The sequence below is a fragment of the Pimephales promelas genome, chromosome 13 (assembly GCF_988280905.1).
Source record: "Pimephales promelas chromosome 13, fPimPro1.hap1.1, whole genome shotgun sequence".
Lineage (NCBI taxonomy): Eukaryota > Metazoa > Chordata > Actinopteri > Cypriniformes > Leuciscidae > Pimephales > Pimephales promelas.
The window spans coordinates 32,746,063-32,768,726 of record NC_142781.1 but is presented as its reverse complement, the minus strand read 5'-3'; the positions used below and the strand labels follow the sequence as shown (position 1 = coordinate 32,768,726).

Sequence of the window (22,664 nt, the reverse complement as noted above, 5' to 3'; positions counted from 1 at the left end):
ATGAGTTTTCCTCACTGCTTCTTCAGTATGATCCTGCTCTACTGTGTCCTGAGAGGAAAGGTCAGGGAAAGTCACAACACTCACACCATTTTCATAGGTGCATATAAATTGTTATAAGCATTTATTCCTCTGAATTCCTAAAAGGTCATTTTAAAGCAAAAAAGAGAAAATAACGTTATAAAACACTGACTGACGAAACAACCATTTCTAACTTTGTCTTGCAGTGTGTGTGCAGGGTCGTTCACTAAACTAAACTAGTTTTTTAAAATTGGTAATTGAAATATATACATATATATATATATATATATATATATATATATATATATATATGTAATTGACTATATATATATATATATATATATATAGCCTAAATATTACATGAAAAAATAAAAAATGCTGCCTTGGCAACAAACTGAAAAGGTTGATGCATTAATATAATATATATATATATATATATATATATATATATATATATATATATATATATATACTAATATATATAAAATGTCAAAGCACATGACAAATATACCATAAAATAAAATAAAAAAGCAAATTAAATGGGACATGGTGTTGTAAAAAAATATTAGATGGGAGGAAATAATATGATTGTCCCTGATAGACCTGACGTCAAAACAATAGTGTGGAGAAATTGTGTCATTTTTAAAGAATAATACAAATTAATAATAATAAACCAGTAATCTGATTAAGATTATGGAATTTTTGCCCTCAGAAAAACATTAAATGATTGTATGTAGGAAAACTATTGGGTTCAATTAGTGTGCAAGAACTTATTTTGCTTTTGTTTCCAACTGGACATAATTTGTAATGGCTTTTATGCATAATCATAAAAAATGCTCAATAAAATGAAAGCGTGATGTCAAATAAATAACGTTATATATATTTTTTATACTGTTTATTTTCACATCTTTTTCAATATTTAGGACTCATTTTGTCATGTGCATGATTTGCAAATCTGATGGAGTTGTCATGCGAAATGCCTGTTGTTTTTCATTAAAATATATTTTCTTTATTTCTTTTCAAAGTGGCTTTGTTTATTTTCCTTCTTTCTAAAAAACAATTTTACAATTATATAAATAAAAAAATAAAATAAAAATATGTTTATCACATTCACAGCACAAACACTGTGCAGACTAATTTACCTCAGGCTTCATTGGTCCACTAATAAAGGACCTTAACGATGGAAATTTCCAGCAATACATGTGACTGGAGTTGATGGAAAGATACAAGGTGAGCCTCAGTTTTACGGATTGGACTAATTGTAATTGAACACCTAATTTTAGTCGGAATTGATATTTTAGTTGAAATGTAATGGTTGTTACTTTCTGAGGGCTTGTAATGGCCTACTTTAACGACAGTTACCTTACTCATGAATTATGTAGAATATAGAATAACAGGCGCTTGATAGAAATGGTTGATGGGTGAAAAGTTTGTCTGATATCATGTCAATATTCACAATCGCTATTAACAATAATATATACATTTGATGTCCTTGTTTATTTACTATAATCGCGTTAAACGCTGTTTGGGCTGTAGAGTGCCGTACCGTTCATTAACACTACGTGTCGCTGTGGAGTTTGTGATGTGGCTGCTGATATCTTTTTCTCTATGCTGTAGTTTTTATGAATTTATATCTCATTTATATCTTTTATATATCAATATGTCTTGATATGCCTCAAAGCTGTTTCTCAATACTTTGTCGTTTTAATTGCTGTTTATCTAAAGATATCTGTGTTTAGTGAGGCAGAATTCATGGGATAGAAAGAATTACATTAATGTGTTTCCCCTTATAATTTTCATCTGTAGGCTATCATTTCATTTTTGTCCATATTATATCAATGGAAATACTGGGAAATGAGTAGTCTAGATGTTTGTTTGTTTGTTTGTTTGTTTGTTTGTTTGTTTTTGGGGATTGATGTGCTTTAGATTTTTGATAATTTATTGTGAATTTGGATAAGTTCATAAAAGAGTTAGAAGAATGGGTGATGACGAAACCGGAAGCGCAGTAAGTTATACCGGTTTGTTGCGTTTCATTATAACGTAACCACCATAACCATCTCCGTAATAACAAAGTACTTTAAATTTGTTGTCTTTTTGCATTGAAATACTTTTCTATGCCTATATAGTCCGTGTGTTATCAGTTTTGTTACACTATTGTTACTTACGATACGCATTAATGCACTTCATTTTTGTACCGTTCCTGTGAGATGTGTTCTTCCGAATCCGGTTTCTTCTCGAGCTGTTTTAAAAACAATAAGCGTATGCTTCTCCTCTTATCGTATAAATTTATAGCCTTTTACTAAAGATTTCCGTGGGGATGAACACAAAGGGTTGGTTTCCCGGACAGAGATTGTCTAGTCCTAGAATAAAATGGCCCGTTAAACCTGATTAACAGAAATCTTCTTTCTATGTCATGGCTTTAAATAGTCCCAGATTTAGTTTAGTCCGGAGTTTAATAAGATGATTTCCTGGAGGAAGACTACAGTTACTCCAGGACTAAATTGATTCTTAAATTAAACCTACTAAGAGGCAGGTTCAACTTCAGATTAACTTTGTGTTTCAAAGAAGACACCTGCATTACTTGGATACACACACATTCAGTACATATATTAATATATAATTTAATTATGTTTTAATTGTATCGGGTTTCTTGTTAAAATGTGATTAGTCCATGTTAAACTAACTTGAAATGGTCACTTAACTTTGACTTCACTTGGGGGCGGTTTCCCGGACAGAAATTAAGCCTAGTCCTAGAATAAAACGGCCCTTTAAAAAAAAATTTGTACCAGGTCCTCGATCCGAGGCTTCACCAAAACGGTAACCCCCCAAAACACTAACATAACATAAGCGTTTAAATAACAACATAATAATAGAACATTAAACATTCACTCTGTTTTCTCATCTTAATAAAATAATTGCATAAAATATCACTTTATTTCAAAATTTACATTTCAGCCCTGTGCAAAGCATGATGGGAAGTGAATGTCATGTATAGGTTACTAGATTGAAACATATTTCAAAATTAAAACATCAAGTGAAGTCAAAGTTAAGTGACCATTTTAAGTTAGTTTAACATGAACTAATCACATTTTAACAAGAAACCCGATACAATTAAAACATAATTAAATGATATATTAATATATGTACTGAATGTGTGTGTATCCAAGTAATGCAGGTGTCTTCTTTGAAACACAAAGTTAATCTGAAGTTAAACCTGCCTTCTGGTAGGTTTAATTAAAGACTCAATTTAGTCCTGGAGTAACTGTAGTCTTCCTCCAGGAAATCGGCTTATTGAACTCTGGATTAAACTAAATCTAGGACTATTTAAAGCCATGACATAGAAAGCAGATTTTTGTTAATCAGGTTTAAAGGGCCATTTTATTCTAGGACTAGGCTTAATCTCTGTCCGGGAAACCGCCCCCAAGTGTAACTAATCTGTACTTAAAGGGATACTCCACTTTTTTTAGAATATGAGTAACCAGACAGTTTCTGGTCTCATTGACTTCCAATAGTAGGAAAAAAAAATACTATGGAAGTCAATGAGACCAGAAACTGTCTGTTAACTAATATTCTTCTAAATATCAGAAAATCGGCTGAATACATTAGAAAACGGTAAAACTCAACTGTTTAACTCTGGGGGAGTGGTAAAATGAGCCTATTTCCAAAAAAAAGTGGAGTATCCCTTTAATCTGTGTTACAAAAAGCCATTTTTAAGACACGATTAACTATTCTAGATTAGGGCCTACTCCAGGCTTAATTTAAACCCTGTCCAGGAAACCGCCCCAATGAGTATTAGAATTTTTTTTTGATGTCATGCTGGGCTGTTTAATCATGCTTAAAGTCAGAATGATATAACTTAAGTTATCAATAGGGGAAGTGGAATAGGCTGTTTTGAAATTTGTTGATATTGTATACATGTTAGATTTTATAAATGTATAGGCCTACTAATTATTGTTAAATAAAACAACAAAAAAGTTAAAAACAAAAATTCTCCCCATCAGGGAATCGAACCCCAGTCTCCCGTGGCAGGCCCCGAAAATGGTTAAGCTTAACTTCTCTTCACTTTTCCCATTCATTCTCTAAGGTAGTACTTAACAGTACGGATGCAATATACCTTTGGCCACACGTAGACTTCCTCGCAATCAAATTATCTAAGAAATAAAAATGTGTTTTCTCCCCGTCGGGGAATCGAACCCCGGTCTTCCGCGTGACAGGCGGAGATACTGTCCACTATACTAACGAGGAAGGCACAGATGTTACCTACTGAGTGTAGGACTTTTAATTTGACATTTCTGCATTTCTAATAAGTGACACAGGCAAGATAAAAGTACCACATCCAGGCTATGAAATTCAGTGCCTTCCTCGTTAGTATAGTGGACAGTATCTCCGCCTGTCACGCGGAAGACCGGGGTTCGATTCCCCGACGGGGAGAAAATACATTTTTATTTCTTAGATAATTTGATTGCCAGGAAGTCTACGTGTGGCCAAAGGTATATTGCATCCGTACTTTTAAGCACTACCTTAGAGAATGAATGGGAAAAGTTAAGGGAAGTTAACACGAAGACTTGAAGAAAATGCTTTTTTATTTCTTAGTCAATTTGATAACAAGCTTATACCTAGAGTGGAGCAGTTAAAAGTACCTAAAAAACCTCCAATAAATTACAAATTTCTGTTAGCAAAATTGAATGAGTAAAAATTACAGTAGGAAACCAAACTTTTGATAGAATAATATTTGTTTTTTATTTATATATTAAACTTTACAAACCATTCAAAACTATTTACTGTTGATGATGATGAAAAACAACGTATAAAAACAAACACAATTCGAGTGGACCAGTTAAACGATTCAACTTATTTATGATTATGTTTGTCATGGTCAAAAAAAGAGTTCTAAATTGATATATTTTTTTGTTAATAAATATAAATTATACTTTGCTTATAAAGCTTAGATTTTTTTCTTCTTCATGCATTTATTCTTAAATCGATTGGTGGACCCAGTCATGTAGGCAGCCAGCAAGTGTCCAGCATACATGCTGTTTTAGAATATATTTATTTGCATACTTTAATATGTCATAGTTTTGATTATTTTACTATAAGTATAATCAATAATCAACTATATTTTATTATTTTACTATTTGAGCAATGGCTCAAAATCAAAATGCTACACAGTTTATTGCATTTTTTTTTATTGCATAACGTTTTTGCTTGGTGTATTTCCTTTAGCAGACACTTTATCCTAGGTCCTAGTTCAATGTGTTTACTGTTTGTTTTTTTTTTATGTTAAGCCGCCTTTCTACCGTACCATGCCAGGAAATATCGACGAATATTATGTTTACAAGTAAAGCCAAAGCCGCTTTAAGGCAATAATATCCCGTAAGAAGACGACCTATGGTAAAAGCGACCTGAATCCGTGAGCGATGACGAACCCGGAAGTAAATCCTTTTACCCACAATGCAATGGAGCACTATACATTTCATTAAGTGTTTTTTAAATTTTATTAACCCATACACTCTTGTTTGTTATACATTTTAGTTGCATAATCGTTTTAATATTATAATACATTGTACTATAGCATAATATTTGCAGTGTTTATGTCTGTGATGTTGTCACCGTTCGTGTGAAACGTGTTTCTGTTAGTCTGGTCCGTGCTGGTGCTCTGCTAATCTTCAGTACACTCATGTTTCTCTTCAGATCGTATAAATCTTTCGCCTTTTACTAAAGATTTCCGTGGGGAGGAACACAATGAGTATAATCTAATTTTTTGATGCCCTGCTTAACGGCGGGGCTTCCTTTTCTTGGTGAAAATAAGATTGAGCAGATTGTGCGTCAATAGTTTGGCAACGTAAGTTATCATTAGTCGTTTTTCTCACAGCGCTAAGCATGGAGTTTCGTTGGTTCAGTCTTTATTTCAGGATGGCAGTTACGTTTCAGGTGAAAGTGGACACGATGTTTTTGAGGCTGGTGAAATAATCCCTCCGAGTACGAAACTTATTGTGCTCTTTTTGTCTCAACACACAACATAGAAACAAGAAATTATGCGGGGCTCATAAATGTCTGTCCGTCACTTGGCCAAAAGTGCTCGTCACTTTCAGTTTGGTGTTTTCGTTAGTTTCTGATGTTAGAATTCAAAATAACTTTTGTTTCCCACTGATGTAAGAAGACAACGCCCCCTGTCGGTGTGTGTCAGTTTAACAGGGGCCATAAAGTATGTGGTTGTTATTAAATATATATAGGTCTGCGTTTAAAATAAAAAGAGCAGATCGGATGAGTCACTTTATTGAAAATGTACTAACTATCTAGTCTCACAAATAATAATATACGTAAATGTTGAACACGCGGCGTCCGTCACCGTTCTCGTGAAGTGTGTTCCTTATGGCCGGTCACGTGGTGATGTAGTAAGTAAAGCAATACACTCATGTTTCTCTTCATATCGTATAAATCTTTCGCCTTTTACTAAAGATTTCCGTGGGGAGGAACACAATGAGTATAATCTAATTTTTTGATGCCCTGCTTGATTGCGGGGTTTCCTAATGATGTGTAAAATCAGAAATTCTGGGCCTTCACCGCTTTCCACTCACATCAAAAAGGCCAATGTAGAAGATATTAACATATAAATAATGCTTTTGCTTATTTTATATAAAGTTTTGATACAAAGTTGACATAAATATTACATCGAAATTGCATTAAGTGATTAATTCTTTCTGAATTCCTTTCCGAATTTTATTAACCCATACACTCTTGTTTGTTATACAATTTAGTTGCATAATCGTTTTAATATAATAATACATTGTACTATAGCATAATATTTGCAGTGTTTGTCTGTGATGTTGTCACCGTTGGTGTGAAACGTGTTTCTGTTAGTGTGGTCCGTGCTGGTGCTCTGCTAATCTTCAGTACACTCATGTTTCTCTTCAGATCGTATAAATCTTTCGCCTTTTACTAAAGATTTCCGTGGGGAGGAACACAATGAGTATAATCTAATTTTTTGATGCCCTGCTTAACGGCGGGGCTTCCTTTTCTTGGTGAAAATAAGATTGAGCAGATTGTGCGTCAATAGTTTGGCAACGTAAGTTATCATTAGTCGTTTTTCTCACAGCGCTAAGCATGGAGTTTCGTTGGTTCAGTCTTTATTTCAGGATGGCAGTTTCGTTTCAGGTGAAAGTGGACACGATGTTTTTGAGGCTGGTGAAATAATCCCTCCGAGTACGAAACTTATTGTGCTCTTTTTGTCTCAACACACAACATAGAAACAAGAAATTATGCGGGGCTCATAAATGTCTGTCCGTCACTTGGCCAAAAGTGCTCGTCACTTTCAGTTTGGTGTTTTCGTTAGTTTCTGATGTTAGAATTCAAAATAACTTTTGTTTCCCACTGATGTAAGAAGACAACGCCCCCTGTCGGTGTGTGTCAGTTTAACAGGGGCCATAAAGTATGTGGTTGTTATTAAATATATATAGGTCTGCGTTTAAAATAAAAAGAGCAGATCGGATGAGTCACTTTATTGAAAATGTACTAACTATCTAGTCTCACAAATAATAATATACGTAAATGTTGAACACGCGGCGTCCGTCACCGTTCTCGTGAAGTGTGTTCCTTATGGCCGGTCACGTGGTGATGTAGTAAGTAAAGCAATACACTCATGTTTCTCTTCATATCGTATAAATCTTTCGCCTTTTACTAAAGATTTCCGTGGGGAGGAACACAATGAGTATAATCTAATTTTTTGATGCCCTGCTTGATTGCGGGGTTTCCTAATGATGTGTAAAATCAGAAATTCTGGGCCTTCACCGCTTTCCACTCACATCAAAAAGGCCAATGTAGAAGATATTAACATATAAATAATGCTTTTGCTTATTTTATATAAAGTTTTGATACAAAGTTGACATAAATATTACATCGAAATTGCATTAAGTGATTAATTCTTTCTGAATTCCTTTCCGAATTTTATTAACCCATACACTCTTGTTTGTTATACAATTTAGTTGCATAATCGTTTTAATATAATAATACATTGTACTATAGCATAATATTTGCAGTGTTTGTCTGTGATGTTGTCACCGTTGGTGTGAAACGTGTTTCTGTTAGTGTGGTCCGTGCTGGTGCTCTGCTAATCTTCAGTACACTCATGTTTCTCTTCAGATCGTATAAATCTTTCGCCTTTTACTAAAGATTTCCGTGGGGAGGAACACAATGAGTATAATCTAATTTTTTGATGCCCTGCTTAACGGCGGGGCTTCCTTTACTTGGTGAAAATAAGACTAATTTTAATCCATACGATTATAAAGGATTTTAAGCATAGCAAGTTGGGTTTCTTTTATATTACGTGCTTTTGCTTATATTATATAAAGTTTGTTACAAAGTTGACATAAATATTACATTAAAATTGCATCAAGTGATTAATAACTTGGGCTAAAGTCGTTATGCAATTATTCAAGACTAATACTAACAAAATAATAAAATGCAAGAAATTAATAAACTAATAAGATATATTTTAAAAATAATAATATAAAATGTAGGGCAACCAGCAATATAATGGTCTATCAAATGTAGGCTATTTCCAGCCAGTCTATACTGTAACAGCTGTAAAATAAACCTGCCTACATTTCTCATTGTCTTCATTTTTGATGAAGATAATTTGCTACTGCGTAATATTTTATTATAGTAAGTAACACTTTTAAATGTATCATTCAAGAGCAGGGAGTTGTATGTTCGCGTTGACAGTATCTTAAACGTTTTACAATATAATGTTAGAAGACGTTCTCTGAGTGGTTCATAAGTGTGTTTTTTTGTATATAGAACAAAATAGAAATTAATGTATATAGAAATTATGTTTAATAAAAGGCCTGAAGTGTCACTTTATTATTATATAGAATAGATACTAACTATCCAGTCTCACAACAAATATGATTATCTATGTTAAATGTTGAACACACAGTAAACACACCGTTCAGATTGTATAAATCTTTCGCCTTTTACTAAAGATTTCCGTGGGGAGGAACACAATGAGTATAATCTAATTTTTTGATGCCCTGCTTTACTGTGGGGCTTCCTAGTCTTGTGCAAAGATAGATGTATGAATGAATGAAATATATATTTATGATATCATATTTAAAATTAGGGCATATGTTTAAAATTTGTGTAAGTGCTTGATTTAAAGGAAGTAATCAAGCACATTAACACAGGGATAACACGAAGGATGATATTTTGAAGAATGATTGGAACCAAACTTTTATTTGGCTTCAATGACTTCCATAGTAGAAAAAAAAATCCTATGTAAGTCAATGGTGCCAAGTCTCCAATTGTTCTTCAAAAGATATTCAGAAGAAAGACACTCATACAGTTTATGACAGAATTTTCATTTTGGGGTGGAGTATCCCTTTAGTTTATTGCAATAATACATCTAAATGATAATTAAGTGACTATTAACTTTTAAAACATTAATTTAGAATTAATGAGAGAAATTCATTAATTAATTGTAGGCATTAATCAGAGACATAGTCACCCGAGCCATGGGCTGCTCTCAATGCTACCCGCAGGCCAGCATCAGGACGCACACCAGCCGAACTCTTGATCCATCATGTTCAATAAACATAAACAGTCTAACGGTCTACACAGCACAACATAATCTACTGTAAACAACATACATATGTCTTCAACATCTGTATCTATTGTATGTATAAATACCTTTTTTGTATTCTGTATATTGTATATTATTTATTGTTTTATACGGTACTGTAATTGTCTGCACATTAGATGTGTAAATGTATGTAATCGGATGTTTACTGTCCATCATGTCATGACTCGGAATTGCACCCAAGAATTTCACCCACTGTTGCACTTGTGTATGTGGTTGTGTGACAAAAAAAAGGATTTGATTTTGTTTGATTGATTAAATGTTGAACATTTCACCGTAGGCCTATACAATTTATTTCCAGTCAATTCACTTCCCAGATTGACTAATTTACATCTCCAAAATGTCTGGAAAGGATCTGCATTGCCTGTGTAACTATCTGATACACGTCTTTAAAAAGTCAGTTTCACATCAATTCTAAATCAAACATCTGAAAGACATTTTCTTTATGAAGATTATATGCGACTGCATAATATTTTATTAAATAATACAGCTAATAAATATCCTTCAAGAGCAGTGAGTTCTATTCCCGTTTTAATGACAGTATTGTTATCGTAGGTTCTTGGGCACATTGAGTAGTATGAATGAAGCTGCAGACTCAGAGACCTGCATCTACAGTCCCCCTGCACACAGAGTACCGCATTCTCAGACCCCTCGTTTTTCGAGACAGCGCAAACATGTGAAGAACTTAAGGCAAAACGTGAGTAGGCTATCTTCAATTTTATTTAGCGAATTGTAGTAGCCTACTCGTTTGATTTATTTTTTAATAAAACTAATTTAGCTCATCGATACATCGATACAGTCCATTTAATATTTGTAAAGATAGTTTGTAACAAGATTTGAGCCGTTAATGTATGTTTTTTCGCCCTTTTCCCCCTGAAAATATGTTGATAGCTAACGTTAGCCTTTAACCTTGGACTTTTTTTATATATATCGTAAATGCTGCAGTTATGTTCACTGCCCATTCTGTGCCCCCATATTTTTCAAACCCACAAAGTTGTCCAAAGTTAAAAAAATTAGCAAACATCTTTTTTCTTTGTTTTTTCTTTCTTTTTGACACATCATAAGACTTGTGCTATCGGGCCTATGCTGTTGTATTCTAGGGTACACCATACATCGATGGAGTTGCCCCTGCCGAACCCAGCAACATATGATTTTATGATTATGCAAAGCGACTTATAAATGAGTTTTTTTTTTATGTAATTGAAGACGAAAAGTAAAGTCACAAACACAGTTTTTCTTCCTTTTTTTCTTTTCAGCAAGATGATGTTTAGGTGAACATTAAATAAAGTACAGAATTGTTTATTATTTGTGTTTAGTCTATTCTGATTTGTTTTGCTTCGCATTCAAAATATCATTCAAAAATAATAATAACATTTATAACATTCAAAATATGGTAATGTTAAAATAAGATTACCATACCAATAATGCAATAATGCAAAAATAACATTCAAAATATGGTAATGTTAATTAGACTTATAGGTTGAACTGAAAGAAAAAATGGAATTTGATTTAAAATATATATATATATATATAAAAAACTATGTAGCAATATAATATCACATACTATTTTTCAGAAGATATTTCAATCTGTAATTGTATCCCTTCCATCAGTAACAATGAGTTTTTTTTTGGCACATGCATTACGCAGGGAACGCAAATATTTATTGGATAATTTATTTGGAGACCGTAATATTGCATCCTATTGTTTTTAATTGTATTTGGATAAGCGTGCGCTGCACTCTGTGGGCGGGTGTTATACGATCTTTCGAACAGCAGGAGGCGCTGTGTTCGAAAAACGAGGGGTCTGAGAATGCGGGACTCTGGGTGGGGGGGCTGTAGATGCAAGCTCCTAGTAATATTGGGGCAGGACCATAGACAGGGGCAGGACTGTAACCATAGACAGGGAAAAAGGTCTCGATGTCCGTCACCGTTCTTGTGAAGTGTGTTCCTCACACTCGGGTCCGTGCTGGTGCAGTGAGGAAACTAGTACACTCATGATTCTCTTCAGATCGTATAAATCTTTCGCCTTTTACTAAAGATTTCCGTGGGGAGGAACACAATGAGTATAATATAATTTTTTGATGCCCTGCTTAACCGTGGGGCTTCCTAATGGTGTTTAAAAGAAGAATATGTCAATGCATTGTGCATTGCGTATTGTCACAGAATTAAATTGATCTGTAATGATTGATTTTATATTTTGCGATCATGTGCAGGGGTGATTGACCCTCACCGCTTTCCACTCACAACATATCGACTAAGATAAGAGATACTGACATAAATAATGCTTTTGCTTATTTTATATAAAATTATATACAAAATTGACAAAAATATTACATCAAAATGGCATTAAGTGATTATAACTTCTTATGAAACTTTGCTAACTTGGGTTAAAGTCGTTAAGTAATTATTTAAGACAAACTAATACAATAACAAAAGACAAGACATTAATAAACTAATAAGATATAACAAATAATAATATAAAAAGTAGGGCAACCAGCAATATAATAGTACATCAAATGTAGACTATTTTTATATTAACAGCTAAAGGAGTGTAAAATAAAACTGCCTACATTTCTCATTGTCTTCATTTTTGATGAAGATAATTTGCTACTGCATAATATTTTATTATAATAACGCTAATAAATGTATCATTCAAGAGCAGGGAGTTGTATGTTCGCGTTTTCTTGACAGTATCTTAAACGTTTTACAAAAAAATTGCGCACCCCTTGTTTTAATGTCCCGGAAGTGATGTAGGCGATAATGTGTGATTTACGTTACAGTTGCTTTTTGATAAGAAAACCGATTTAAAAACAATGTTTTTCGACTAGTGTATCTCAAAATGGTTACTTGTCTTACCTTTTCTTTCTTATTATCGAGTTCTTAAAGTCCCCGTGAAATCAAAATTGAACTTATTTACTTTGTTAGGGCATATTACTAGTCTTGTGGTGAACAATTAATCCGTGCAAGTAAATATATATTAAAAAAAATGTTTTACCTTGGTAATCTTTAATCAAAATCTGAAAAGTTACTTCCGGTCTGAAACGGTTGATGACGTAGGTTTCACAGTTTGGGTGGGGAAACGCTTAACCACTCCCCTCAAACCGTTAGTTTGCTATGTATGAGCGAGAGATGGAGAGGAGGAGCGCTAGAGTAATACCCTGCCCTCTGTTCAATATTCCGTTTCACTTGGAAATACGTCACAGCACGGGAGAAAAATCGTTTGCCACTTCCGGTTCACGGGTACTTTAAAATATGATTTTGAACATCTTTTGTTCCATTGGCTCAGACTGGTAGACACTTGTGTTGCATCACGGGAAATTATTCCCAACAAAATAAGACAATACATTTTTGTTGTTTGTACGGCTATTTAAAGGTCGATGAACAGCTAAACTTTGAGAGAAACGAGCGGAAACATGAATCTTCATCTAGATGCCGTTGACTTGTATGGAGTGACGTGTCCCTCACCGTCTCCGAGACGCGTGTTTGCTGAAGTCAGTGCCGCTCAGGCTCTGTTAGCAATTCATACTTACCTGGCAGGGGAGATACCATGATCATGACGGTGGTTCTCCGAAAGTGAGACTTGGCCATTGCACTTTCGGCTTTGTTGACCTTTCCGAATTCTCCAAATGTGAGAATCTCGACTGCATAATTTATGGTAGTGGGGGACTGCGTTCGCGCTCTCCCCTGATTATGTGGTTAAGAAAAGAGTAATTATTCTGTGTACAAATATTTAATAGCTATAATAAGTAGGTTGATCTCTGGTCATCCTGATCTACTTATTAACTCAGTGATGGTCATGATGACATTTAAAGAGTTACTATTTTCACCCTTTTCACGTGAGAAACGGAATGAATATAATGGGATTCTTTGGGGCTTTTATTTCCTTACTTGGGACATTGAGGATACAAAATCAGTTGAGTTTGCTTCTGTTGCAATTTGTTCAATCTTTTTTCATAAAATAACTGGACTATAATGTTAGAAGACGTTCTCTGTGTTAGTTTAACAGGTATCATAAGTGTGTTTTTTATTTATCTTGAAAAATTAAGTTTTTTTTTAATGAGCAGGCCGAATAGGTACTAACTACCCAGTCTCACAACAAATATATCTACGTTAAATGTTGGACACACAGTACCCGTCACCGTTCTCGTGAAGTGTGTTCCTTACACTCCGGTCCGTGCTGGTGCAAAAAGGAAATTAGTACACTCATGTTTCTCTTCAGATCGTATAAATCTTTCGCCTTTTACTAAAGATTTCCGTGGGGAGGAACACAATGAGTATAATCTAATTTTTTGATGCCCCGCTTTACAGTGGGGCTCTCCATACTGTTAAAATATTAGAGCGCAATGTCAAGACTCTGTGACGCAAATTCGACGTGTTGCGCGTGTCGCATGCACTGTACTGTCGCATCTTTAAACACGCAATGGAGAGGGCGGGGCTAACAGACTTGGCTGTTCAATGACTAAATGCTCGTGTGAGTGCATAGTGCAAAGTGCGTCATTTGGGACACAACTTTAATGTTCTTAAAGCTGTAATGTTTTGCTATACTGCACTGTTTTGAATGTAAATTTAGAGAGCTAATGTAATTAAAGGGATATTGTTTAAAAAAATCAAAATGTACTCACCCTCATTTTGTTTTAAACCAGTATATGAGTTTCTTTCTTCTGTTGAACACAAAATAGGACATTTTAAAGAATATTGGTAACCAAACAGTTGCTGGTCCCCGTTGACTTCCATGGCAGGAAAAAAAAGTTGGGGGACCAGAAACCATTAAAAATAAAATCTTCTTTTGTGTCCAACAGAAGAAATAAACTCATACAGAACATGAGTAAATGACAGAATTAAAATTTTTGGGTGAACTAGATGAGCGGATGGTCCGAGGAGGAACAAACCACAAACCGGCGACAGTGTGTTGGACGCCCAGGGCTCATCGATGCATGAGGGCAGTGAAGGCTATCCTGTCAGATCCAACAGAAGGGGTGTGACAACACAGTGCATCTGCTGCGTATGGTGACCAATCAGAGATCTATGATGAACTGGACTTTGCAGCAGTAGAAGAAGGTCATCTGGTCTGAGTCCTGTTTCTTTACATCTCGTATACGTGTTCCCTGTTTAATTGGGAATGTGATGCACCAGGATGGACTGTGGGACGATGGTAATATGGTGGAGGGAGTGAATGTTCTGCTGGGAAACGTGTAAATGTATATATTTAAGATTTATTTTTTGCGTTTTTGCCTATTATTAGGATAGATCCGGGACTCGAATTCGGGTTTCACAACGGCGCACTCGCCCACTAGACTGCACACATTGATCAGGAATGGTTTGAGGTACATGATGAAGGTGTTCAAGATGGGACGTGCTGGACCAACAAGATCAGTCCACAGTGGCTCCACCTCAAACTACAGGACTTGCAGGATCTGCTGACATCTCGGTGTCAGAGACCACAGGACACGTTCAGGCTCTTGTAGAGGTCATGCCTGGGCGGGACGTCACTGTTTTAGTAGCACATGGAGGACCAACAGAATATTAGGCAGGTGGTCATAATGTTTTGCCTCATCCGTGTAAACTCGCAATGTCAGAATTCTGACTTTATGTCTTGCACTCTTAGAAGAAAAGGTTCTTTATAGATCCTTAAAAGATTCTATTAGCGCTACGTATTTGGAACCCCTAAAAGGTTCTATAGACCATTTTGCAAGATGTAAACACTGGTCCAGAAACACTTCCTGTTTCAGTTTGTAACTGTTTTCTTTATTTCAAATGTAAGGAAAACATCTTAAAGATGTTTGTTTAACTTTTTGATTCAGTTTTACATGTTCTGTTGGTTGTATTTTATCCCAGGTTTTATGTAGTGTTAAAAAACTGAAACAGGAAGTGCTTCTGGACCAGTGTTGTTTACATCTTGCAAAATGGTCTATACACTCTTAAAAAAAGGGTTCCTCTGGGTTCTATATAGAACCCTGGGGTTCCATACTTGGCCAATAGAACATTTTACCCAAAAAAATGGTATAGAACCATTTTGGAGTTCCACAAATGAAGCGGGGGATGGAACAATTTCTGGTTCTAAATAGAACCATTTCTTCTAAGAGTGTGCAATTCTGAGTTTGTATCTTAATTCGGAATTGTCGGGAAAGAGTCAGAATTGTTAGATATAAATTTGTATCTTTATGATGGTAAAATGTTATTTAGATTATTCAAAATGTTTTTAACATTAAGAAGAAAAATACTTTTAAGAACTATTCACTGAAAGGTCCTTCTATGCCTATAATCTGATAGAAACATATAATTTAGTTCAGTGGTTCTTTACTGGTTTTGCATTATGACCAGTTCAAACAGATTACAATACTCGTGTGAGTGCGCAAAGTGCGTCATTTGGGACACAACTTTAATGTTCTTAAAGCCACAATATGTATTTTTTCTGCTTTATAAATAGCAAAAATAACTGTATCTATGTTATTTCTATTAGATGTGTACTTAAATTATCCCGACAGTTTCCACCAACTTTCAAATACGGAGAAATTCGTAGTTTAATTTTCCGTTTCGTCGCCCGTCTATGGCGTCATATAACTTTTGACTCTATTTTCTCTAACTTCCTTGCGGAACCCGGCGAAACCGCCAAACACAAAGGGGAACACCGGACTACCGCCAATAAAGCAAAGAAAATGACGAAGAAAAAAACGTAGTACGTATTTTTATGTACGTGACCGCTTCAGCGCGCTCATGCTTACTAAATAAACGCCTCACCTCCGGTGCCGCGCACTCACTAGCTACATTCCCTTTAGCCTTTAGCACATAGTGGATGCATAACGCAAACCCAGTCAAACGTTTGACTGCAGTATCTTATGTGTTTTATAATCCGGTGCGCCCCATATATGAAAAATGTTCTAAAATAGGGCATTCATATTTTACGATCATGTGCAGGGGTGATTCTGGGCCCTCACCGCTTTCCACTCACAACATATAGACCAAGGTAAGAGATATTGACATAAATAATGCGTTTGCTTATTTTATATAAAATTATATACAAAGTTGACAAAATATTACATCAAAATGGCATTAAGTGATTATAACTTCTTATGAAACTTTGCTAACTTGGGTTAAAGTCTTTAAGTAATTATTCAAGACAAACCAATACAATAACAAAAGACAAGACATTAATAAACTAATAAGATATAACAAATAATGATATAAAAAGTAGGGCAACCAATAATATAATAGTACATCAAATGTAGGCTATTTCCAGAGTAAAATAAAACTGCCTACATTTCTCATTGTCTTCATTTTTGACGAAGATAATTTGCTGCTGTATAATATTTTATTATAATAACGCTAATATCATTCAAGAGCAGGGAGTTGTATGCTCGCGTTTTCTTGACAGTATCTTGAACGTTTTACAAAAAATTGCGCACCCCTTGTCGTGTCCCGGAAGTGATGTAGGCGATAATGTGTGATTTACGTTACTGTTGCTTTTTGATAATAAAACCGATTAAAAACAATGTTTTTCGACTAGTATCTCAAAATGGTTAATTGTCTTACATTTTCTTTTGATTTGTGTTTCAAAAATCTTATTATCGAGTTCTTAAAATATGATTTTGAACATCTTTTGTTCCATTGGCTCAGACTGGTAGACACTTGTCTTGCATCACGGGAAATTATTCGCAACAAAATAAGATAATACATTTTTGTTGTTTGTACTGCTATTTAAAGGTCGATGAACAGCTAAACTTTGAGAGAAACGAGCGGAAACATGAATCTTCATCTAGATGCCGTTGACTTGTATGGAGTGACGTGTCCCTCACCGTCTCCGAGACGCGTGTTTGCTGAAGTCAGTGCCGCTTAGGCTCTGTTAGCAACTCATACTTACCTGGCAGGGGAGATACCATGATCATGACGGTGGTTCTCCGAAAGTGAGACTTGGCCATTGCACTTTCGGCTTGGTTGACCTTTCCGAATTCTCCAAATGTGAGAGTCTCGACTGCAAAATTTATGGTAGTGGGGGACTGCGTTCGCGCTCTCCCCTGATTACGTGGTTAAGAAAAGAGTAATTATTCTGTGTACAAATATGTAATAGCTAGAAAAAAGTAGGTTGATCTTTGGTCATCCTGATCTAACTCAGTGATGGTCATGATGACATTTAAAGGGTTACTATATTCACCCTTTACACGTGAGAAACGGAATGAATATAATGGAATTCTTTGGGGCTATTTTTTTCCTAGCTCGGGACATATTAAGGATACAAAATCAGTTGAGTTTGCTTCTGTTGCAATTTGTTCAACCTTTTTTCATAAAATGACTGGACTATAATGTTAGAAGATGTTCTCTGTGTTAGTTTATCAAGTATCATAAGTGTGTGTTTTTTATTTATCTTGAAAAGTACTTCTTTTTTTTAATGAGCAGGCCGAATAGGTAACGTTACTAACTACCCAGTCTCAAACAAATCTCAACAAATATATCTACGTTAAATGTTGAACACACAGTACCCGTCACCGTTCTCGTGAAGTGTGTTCCTTACACTCGGGTCCGTGCTGGTGCAATGAGGAAATTAGTACACTCATGTTTCTCTTCAGATCGTATAAATCTTTCGCCTTTTACTAAAGATTTCCGTGGGGAGGAACACAATGAGTATAATCTAATTTTTTGATGCCCCGCTTTACGGTGGGGCTCTCTATACTGTTAAAATAATAGAACGCAATGTGTTAAGACATTTTGACGCAAATTCGACGTGTTGCACGTACTGTCATGCTCTCTACTGTCGCATCTTTAATTACGTAATAGAGAGAGGGCGGGGCTAACAGACTTGGCTGTTCAATGACAAAATACTCGTGTGAGTGAATAGTGCAAAGTGCGTCATTTGGGACACAACTTTAATGTTCTTAAAGCTGTAATGTTTTGCTATACTGCACTGTTTTGAATGTAAATTTATAGAGAGCTAATGTAATTAAAGGGATATTGTTTTAAAAAAAATCAAAATGTACTCACCCTCATTTTGTTTTAAACCAGTATATGAGTTTCTTTCTTCTGTTGAACACAAAATAGGACATTTTAAAGAATATTGGTAACCAAACAGTTGCTGGTCCCCGTTGACTTCCATGGCAGGAAAAAAATGTTGGGGGACCAGAAACCATTAAAAATAAAATCTTCTTTTGTGTCCAACAGAAGAAATAAACTCATACAGAACATGAGTGAATGACAGAATTTACATTTTTGGGTGAACTATCCCTTTAAGTGTAAACCAAATCTATTTTTGTCTTGTCTTAAATGTCTTAGTTTTTTTGATAATTGAACTTTGTTTTTGCCATAGCCCTGCTACTGACATGGTGTTAAAAACAATAGGAAATGGCATATTTATTCAAGATTAGAGAATAAAGGACAGCATGTGTGTAATATATACAAAATATGGCCAGTGTTTTTATATGCATATTTTTTTAAAAATATATTTTATATTTAACTAAAACATTAAAAGTCTTTGCTTTTCAAATGTTTGAATTTGTGCATTTTGTTTCTTGAAGGCAGACTGGATGGCACTTGTGGAGATTGACCCTTTACCCATAAGCGTCGCACTTAGTACTAGTCGAAACACGAGCGATCTTTGTCCTGCAGAATCCGCCCTCCAGATAACCAGCACAGAGCAGGTAACAAAGCAGCAAATTCTTTAAAATACTGTCTTTTGATTAACAATATTATATTGCGTTGATTGTGTCTGGAACAATCTTAATAATGCAACATTGGGATTGTTGATTCGAATAATTGTCTTTCACTTTCACACTGTTGTGGGTGTGCAGAAAATGTACCCGTTCCTGCATGTGTGCTGATTTTACAGAACTGTGTTTTTGACAACTATTAGAATGACTTGAATTTAACTTAATTGCTACTACTTATGACCTAGACTAGTAGCACTGTTATAAATTTCATAGTAACTTAAGTCCACTTTGAGGTTCCTGTACTATCACAGACCGAGATGACTAAGCACATTATTGAATTTTATATCAGACCAGCTATGTGTCAATGTGGACTATTTCTGGATTCACATATTTTCTAGATTTTTCTCCGTTGTGCACTTTATATCCTGTGATTATTTCTGTTTTCTCAGTCTTGAAGATGGTGGTTTTGTCTAAAGAGCATGGCTATGTGGCGCTCACCGGAGCGGCATCATTTCTCCTGATGGGTCATCTGTCTTATGCTGTGGGGAAGGCTCGGGATAAATACAATGTCCCGGTAACATAACAGACAGCGAATTGTCATGAAAGCTTGTTTCTACAACAAAATAAAAAAATGCATATATAAACGCTAACTACAACTTTTTATCTCACATTTCTGACTTTTCCTGGCAATTGCAAGTTTATATGAGAATTTATGAGATATACTCTGATGAGCCAAAACATTTATGAACGGTCACAGGGGAAGCGAATAACGTTGATCATCTCTTAACAAGGATCTTGGTAGATTAGATGGGAAGTAAACAATCAGTCCTTCAGATTAAAATGTCAGATGCGGGAGAAATGGGCAGATTTTGACGAGGGCCAGATATAGTTATGGCAGAGCGATTGGGTCAGAGTATCTCTGAAACACAGAGGCTTGTGTGTCGCTGTCGGTCAGCTGTGGTGAGAATTTACCAACAGTGTCCGAGGAGATAAGTTCCAACAGAAGGTGTGTGGCACAAGTCACACTATTTAAATGATGGTTATGGGAGGAATTTGTGACAACACACAGTGCATCTGCTGCGTATGGCGACCAATCAGAGATCTATGATGAACTGGACTTTGCAGCAGTAGAAGAAGGTCATCTGGTCTGAGTCCTGTTTCTTTACATCTCGTATACGTGTTCCCTGTTTAATTGGGAATGTGATGCACCAGGTTGGACTGTGGGACGATGGTAATATGGTGGAGGGAGTGAATGTTCTGCTGGGAAACGTGTAAATGTATATATTTAAGATTTATTTTTGGCGTTTTTGCCTATTATTAGGATAGAGCCGGGACTCGAATTCGGCTTTCACAACGGTGCACTCGTCACACTGCACACATTGATCATGAATGGTTTGAGGAAGATGATGAAGGTGTTCAAGGTGGGACGTGCTGGACCAACAAGATCAGTCCACAGCGGCTCCACCTCAAACTACAGGACTTGGAGGATCTGCTGACATCTCGGTGTCAGAGACCACAGGACGCGTTCAGGCTCTTGTAGAGGTCATGCCTGGGCGGGACGTCACTGTTTTAGTAGCACATGGAGGACTGACAGCATATTAGGCAGGTGGTCATAATGTTTTGCCTCATCGGCGTAAACTCGCAATGTCAGAATTCTGACTTTGTCTTGCACTCTTAGAAGAAACGGTTCTATATATAGAACCTTAAAAGGTTCTATTAGCGCTACGTATTTGGAACCCCTAAAAGGTTCTATACACTCTTAAAAAAAGGGTTCCTCTGGGTTCTATATAGAACCCTGGAGTTCCGTACTTGGCCAATAGAACCTTTTACCAAAAAAAAAATGGTTCTATATAGAACCATTTTGGAGTTCCGTATGTGAAGCGGAGGATGGAACCATTTCTGGTTCTTAGAACCATTTCTTCTAATGAGATTGTATCTAAATTTGGAATTGTCAGGAAAAAGTCAGAATTGTTAGATATAAATTTGTATCTTTATGATGGTAAAATGTTCTTTAGATTATTCAAAATGTTTTTAACATTAAGAAGAAAAATACTTTTAAGAACTATTCACTGAAAGGTTCTTCTATGCCTATAATCTGATAGAAACATATAATTTAGTTCAGTGGTTCTTTATTGGTTTTGCATTATGACCCAGACTTTACATTGGACATCATAGGGCGACATTAAGTAAACAAATGTCCTAAAAACAGATATTGATACAATATACAATACTTTTATTAATACATGTCTTTCAGAACACAGTGGTTTGAGAACCCCTTTCTTAGAGCACATTATTACTATTTTGCTTAATGGTTTTGGGTGTAATTAAGTTTGAAAGTATTAATTTTATTTTCCAGTATCCAACAATGTACAGTGATGATCCAGAGACTGGCCACAAATTCAACTGTATCCAGCGAGCTCATCAGAACACGTATGGCGTGCATTAATATTCATCATGCATTAATAGTCTCAATATACATTAATATTTAGCAGTAATATAAAGTTTTCTTTACAATAGATATCAGCTTATTTAATGTTTTACATTTGATCGAGAAGTGATTGGTTGCTTTTCTGATGTTTTATTGATACTGTTGTGGATATTTTGTTTATAATTGTAAAACAAAAAGCATGCAGTATTTTATATATCATGTGCCATTTTCTTGCAGTGTTGAAGTTGTGCCTCTATTCCTGTATCATTTATCTGTGGGTGGGATTCAGCATCCAGTGAGTATAGATTCAAGCTTTATTAACACCCATGCAAGCTAATGCTAATGCTAACTGAGAAACTGTTTCTTGTGTTTCTCAGCGCCTGGCCAGCGCGTTGGGAATGATCTGGATTGTCAGTCGGGTGCTGTACGCTCAAGGATACTCTACTGGAAGTGAGTGTCTTTGCACCTCCACCGAACTGATCTGTGTAGATTTAAGGCAACTGGATTATGAGTACAGCTTGTGAAATGAGTTTGAGTGTTGTGTTCTGTCCTGTTAGAGCCTGAGAAGCGTCGGCGTGGCTCGTTTGGGATGCTTGCTCTGCTGGGTCTGTTCATCTGCACATTGAACACCGGGAGAACACTGCTCGGATGGGGACCTGGATTCAAATTGCCAAAATGTTTTAAATAGTGGAATGCATGTTTTCAATTCTACTCTAATTCCACATTCTATAAAGTGACGATAAAGTTTTTTTTTTTTTTTTTAAACATGTTATGTAAAATTAGAAAAACACTAAAGAGGCTCATTTCACAGTGTAAGACCTCTGGGAATTCTCTGTGTGTACATTTCTGTTTTAAATAAATAGCATAAAAGTTGAAATGTTCAATTCAGTTACTGTTTTGTCTTTAAAAAAGTGTGGTGAAATTATGTGAAACTTGATATAACAGCCAA

At 35.5% G+C, this 22,664-nt stretch overlaps 1 protein-coding gene and 13 non-coding genes across 14 annotated transcripts; 13 read left to right on the top strand and 1 right to left on the bottom strand.

The window, feature by feature from the left end:
- The first annotated feature begins 1,154 nt into the window (after positions 1-1,154).
- mgst3a (microsomal glutathione S-transferase 3a) lies at positions 1,155-22,558 on the top strand. Its single transcript, XM_039674348.2, has 7 exons — positions 1,155-1,248; positions 19,156-19,278; positions 19,737-19,861; positions 21,644-21,717; positions 21,953-22,010; positions 22,093-22,165; positions 22,273-22,558. The coding sequence occupies exons 3-7, from the start codon at positions 19,745-19,747 to the stop codon at positions 22,401-22,403; spliced, it is 453 nt and encodes a 150-aa protein (XP_039530282.1). The 5' UTR covers positions 1,155-1,248; positions 19,156-19,278; positions 19,737-19,744; the 3' UTR covers positions 22,404-22,558.
- trnad-guc (transfer RNA aspartic acid (anticodon GUC)) lies at positions 4,192-4,263 on the bottom strand. The gene has a single exon. It is a non-coding gene; the product is annotated as a tRNA-Asp (tRNA).
- On the top strand, positions 4,378-4,449 carry trnad-guc (transfer RNA aspartic acid (anticodon GUC)). Its single transcript has one exon. It is a non-coding gene; the product is annotated as a tRNA-Asp (tRNA).
- Positions 5,690-5,805, top strand: LOC120480930 (U5 spliceosomal RNA). The gene has a single exon (XR_005623199.1). It is a non-coding gene; the product is annotated as a U5 spliceosomal RNA (small nuclear RNA).
- LOC120480937 (U5 spliceosomal RNA) lies at positions 6,428-6,543 on the top strand. The gene has a single exon (XR_005623205.2). It is a non-coding gene; the product is annotated as a U5 spliceosomal RNA (small nuclear RNA).
- LOC120480929 (U5 spliceosomal RNA) lies at positions 6,914-7,029 on the top strand. Its single transcript, XR_005623198.1, has one exon. It is a non-coding gene; the product is annotated as a U5 spliceosomal RNA (small nuclear RNA).
- On the top strand, positions 7,652-7,767 carry LOC120480932 (U5 spliceosomal RNA). Its single transcript, XR_005623201.2, has one exon. It is a non-coding gene; the product is annotated as a U5 spliceosomal RNA (small nuclear RNA).
- Positions 8,138-8,253, top strand: LOC120480942 (U5 spliceosomal RNA). Its single transcript, XR_005623210.2, has one exon. It is a non-coding gene; the product is annotated as a U5 spliceosomal RNA (small nuclear RNA).
- On the top strand, positions 8,946-9,065 carry LOC120480931 (U5 spliceosomal RNA). The gene has a single exon (XR_005623200.2). It is a non-coding gene; the product is annotated as a U5 spliceosomal RNA (small nuclear RNA).
- On the top strand, positions 11,641-11,756 carry LOC120480941 (U5 spliceosomal RNA). The gene has a single exon (XR_005623209.2). It is a non-coding gene; the product is annotated as a U5 spliceosomal RNA (small nuclear RNA).
- LOC120480928 (U1 spliceosomal RNA) lies at positions 13,175-13,339 on the top strand. The gene has a single exon (XR_005623197.2). It is a non-coding gene; the product is annotated as a U1 spliceosomal RNA (small nuclear RNA).
- LOC120480936 (U5 spliceosomal RNA) lies at positions 13,852-13,967 on the top strand. Its single transcript, XR_005623204.2, has one exon. It is a non-coding gene; the product is annotated as a U5 spliceosomal RNA (small nuclear RNA).
- On the top strand, positions 17,503-17,667 carry LOC120480940 (U1 spliceosomal RNA). The gene has a single exon (XR_005623208.2). It is a non-coding gene; the product is annotated as a U1 spliceosomal RNA (small nuclear RNA).
- Positions 18,194-18,309, top strand: LOC120480933 (U5 spliceosomal RNA). The gene has a single exon (XR_005623202.2). It is a non-coding gene; the product is annotated as a U5 spliceosomal RNA (small nuclear RNA).
- Positions 22,559-22,664: the final 106 nt, after the last annotated feature.

Excerpts from the sequence above, each read along its gene's own strand:
- mgst3a (XM_039674348.2), top strand. The coding sequence starts at position 19,745 with ATGGTGGTTTTGTCTAAAGAGCATGGCTATGTGGCGCTCACCGGAGCG. Across the intron at positions 19,862-21,643 it reads GGGATAAATACAATGTCCCG|TATCCAACAATGTACAGTGA; the intron begins GTAACATAACAG and ends TTTATTTTCCAG. Across the intron at positions 21,718-21,952 it reads CAGCGAGCTCATCAGAACAC|TGTTGAAGTTGTGCCTCTAT; the intron begins GTATGGCGTGCA and ends ATTTTCTTGCAG.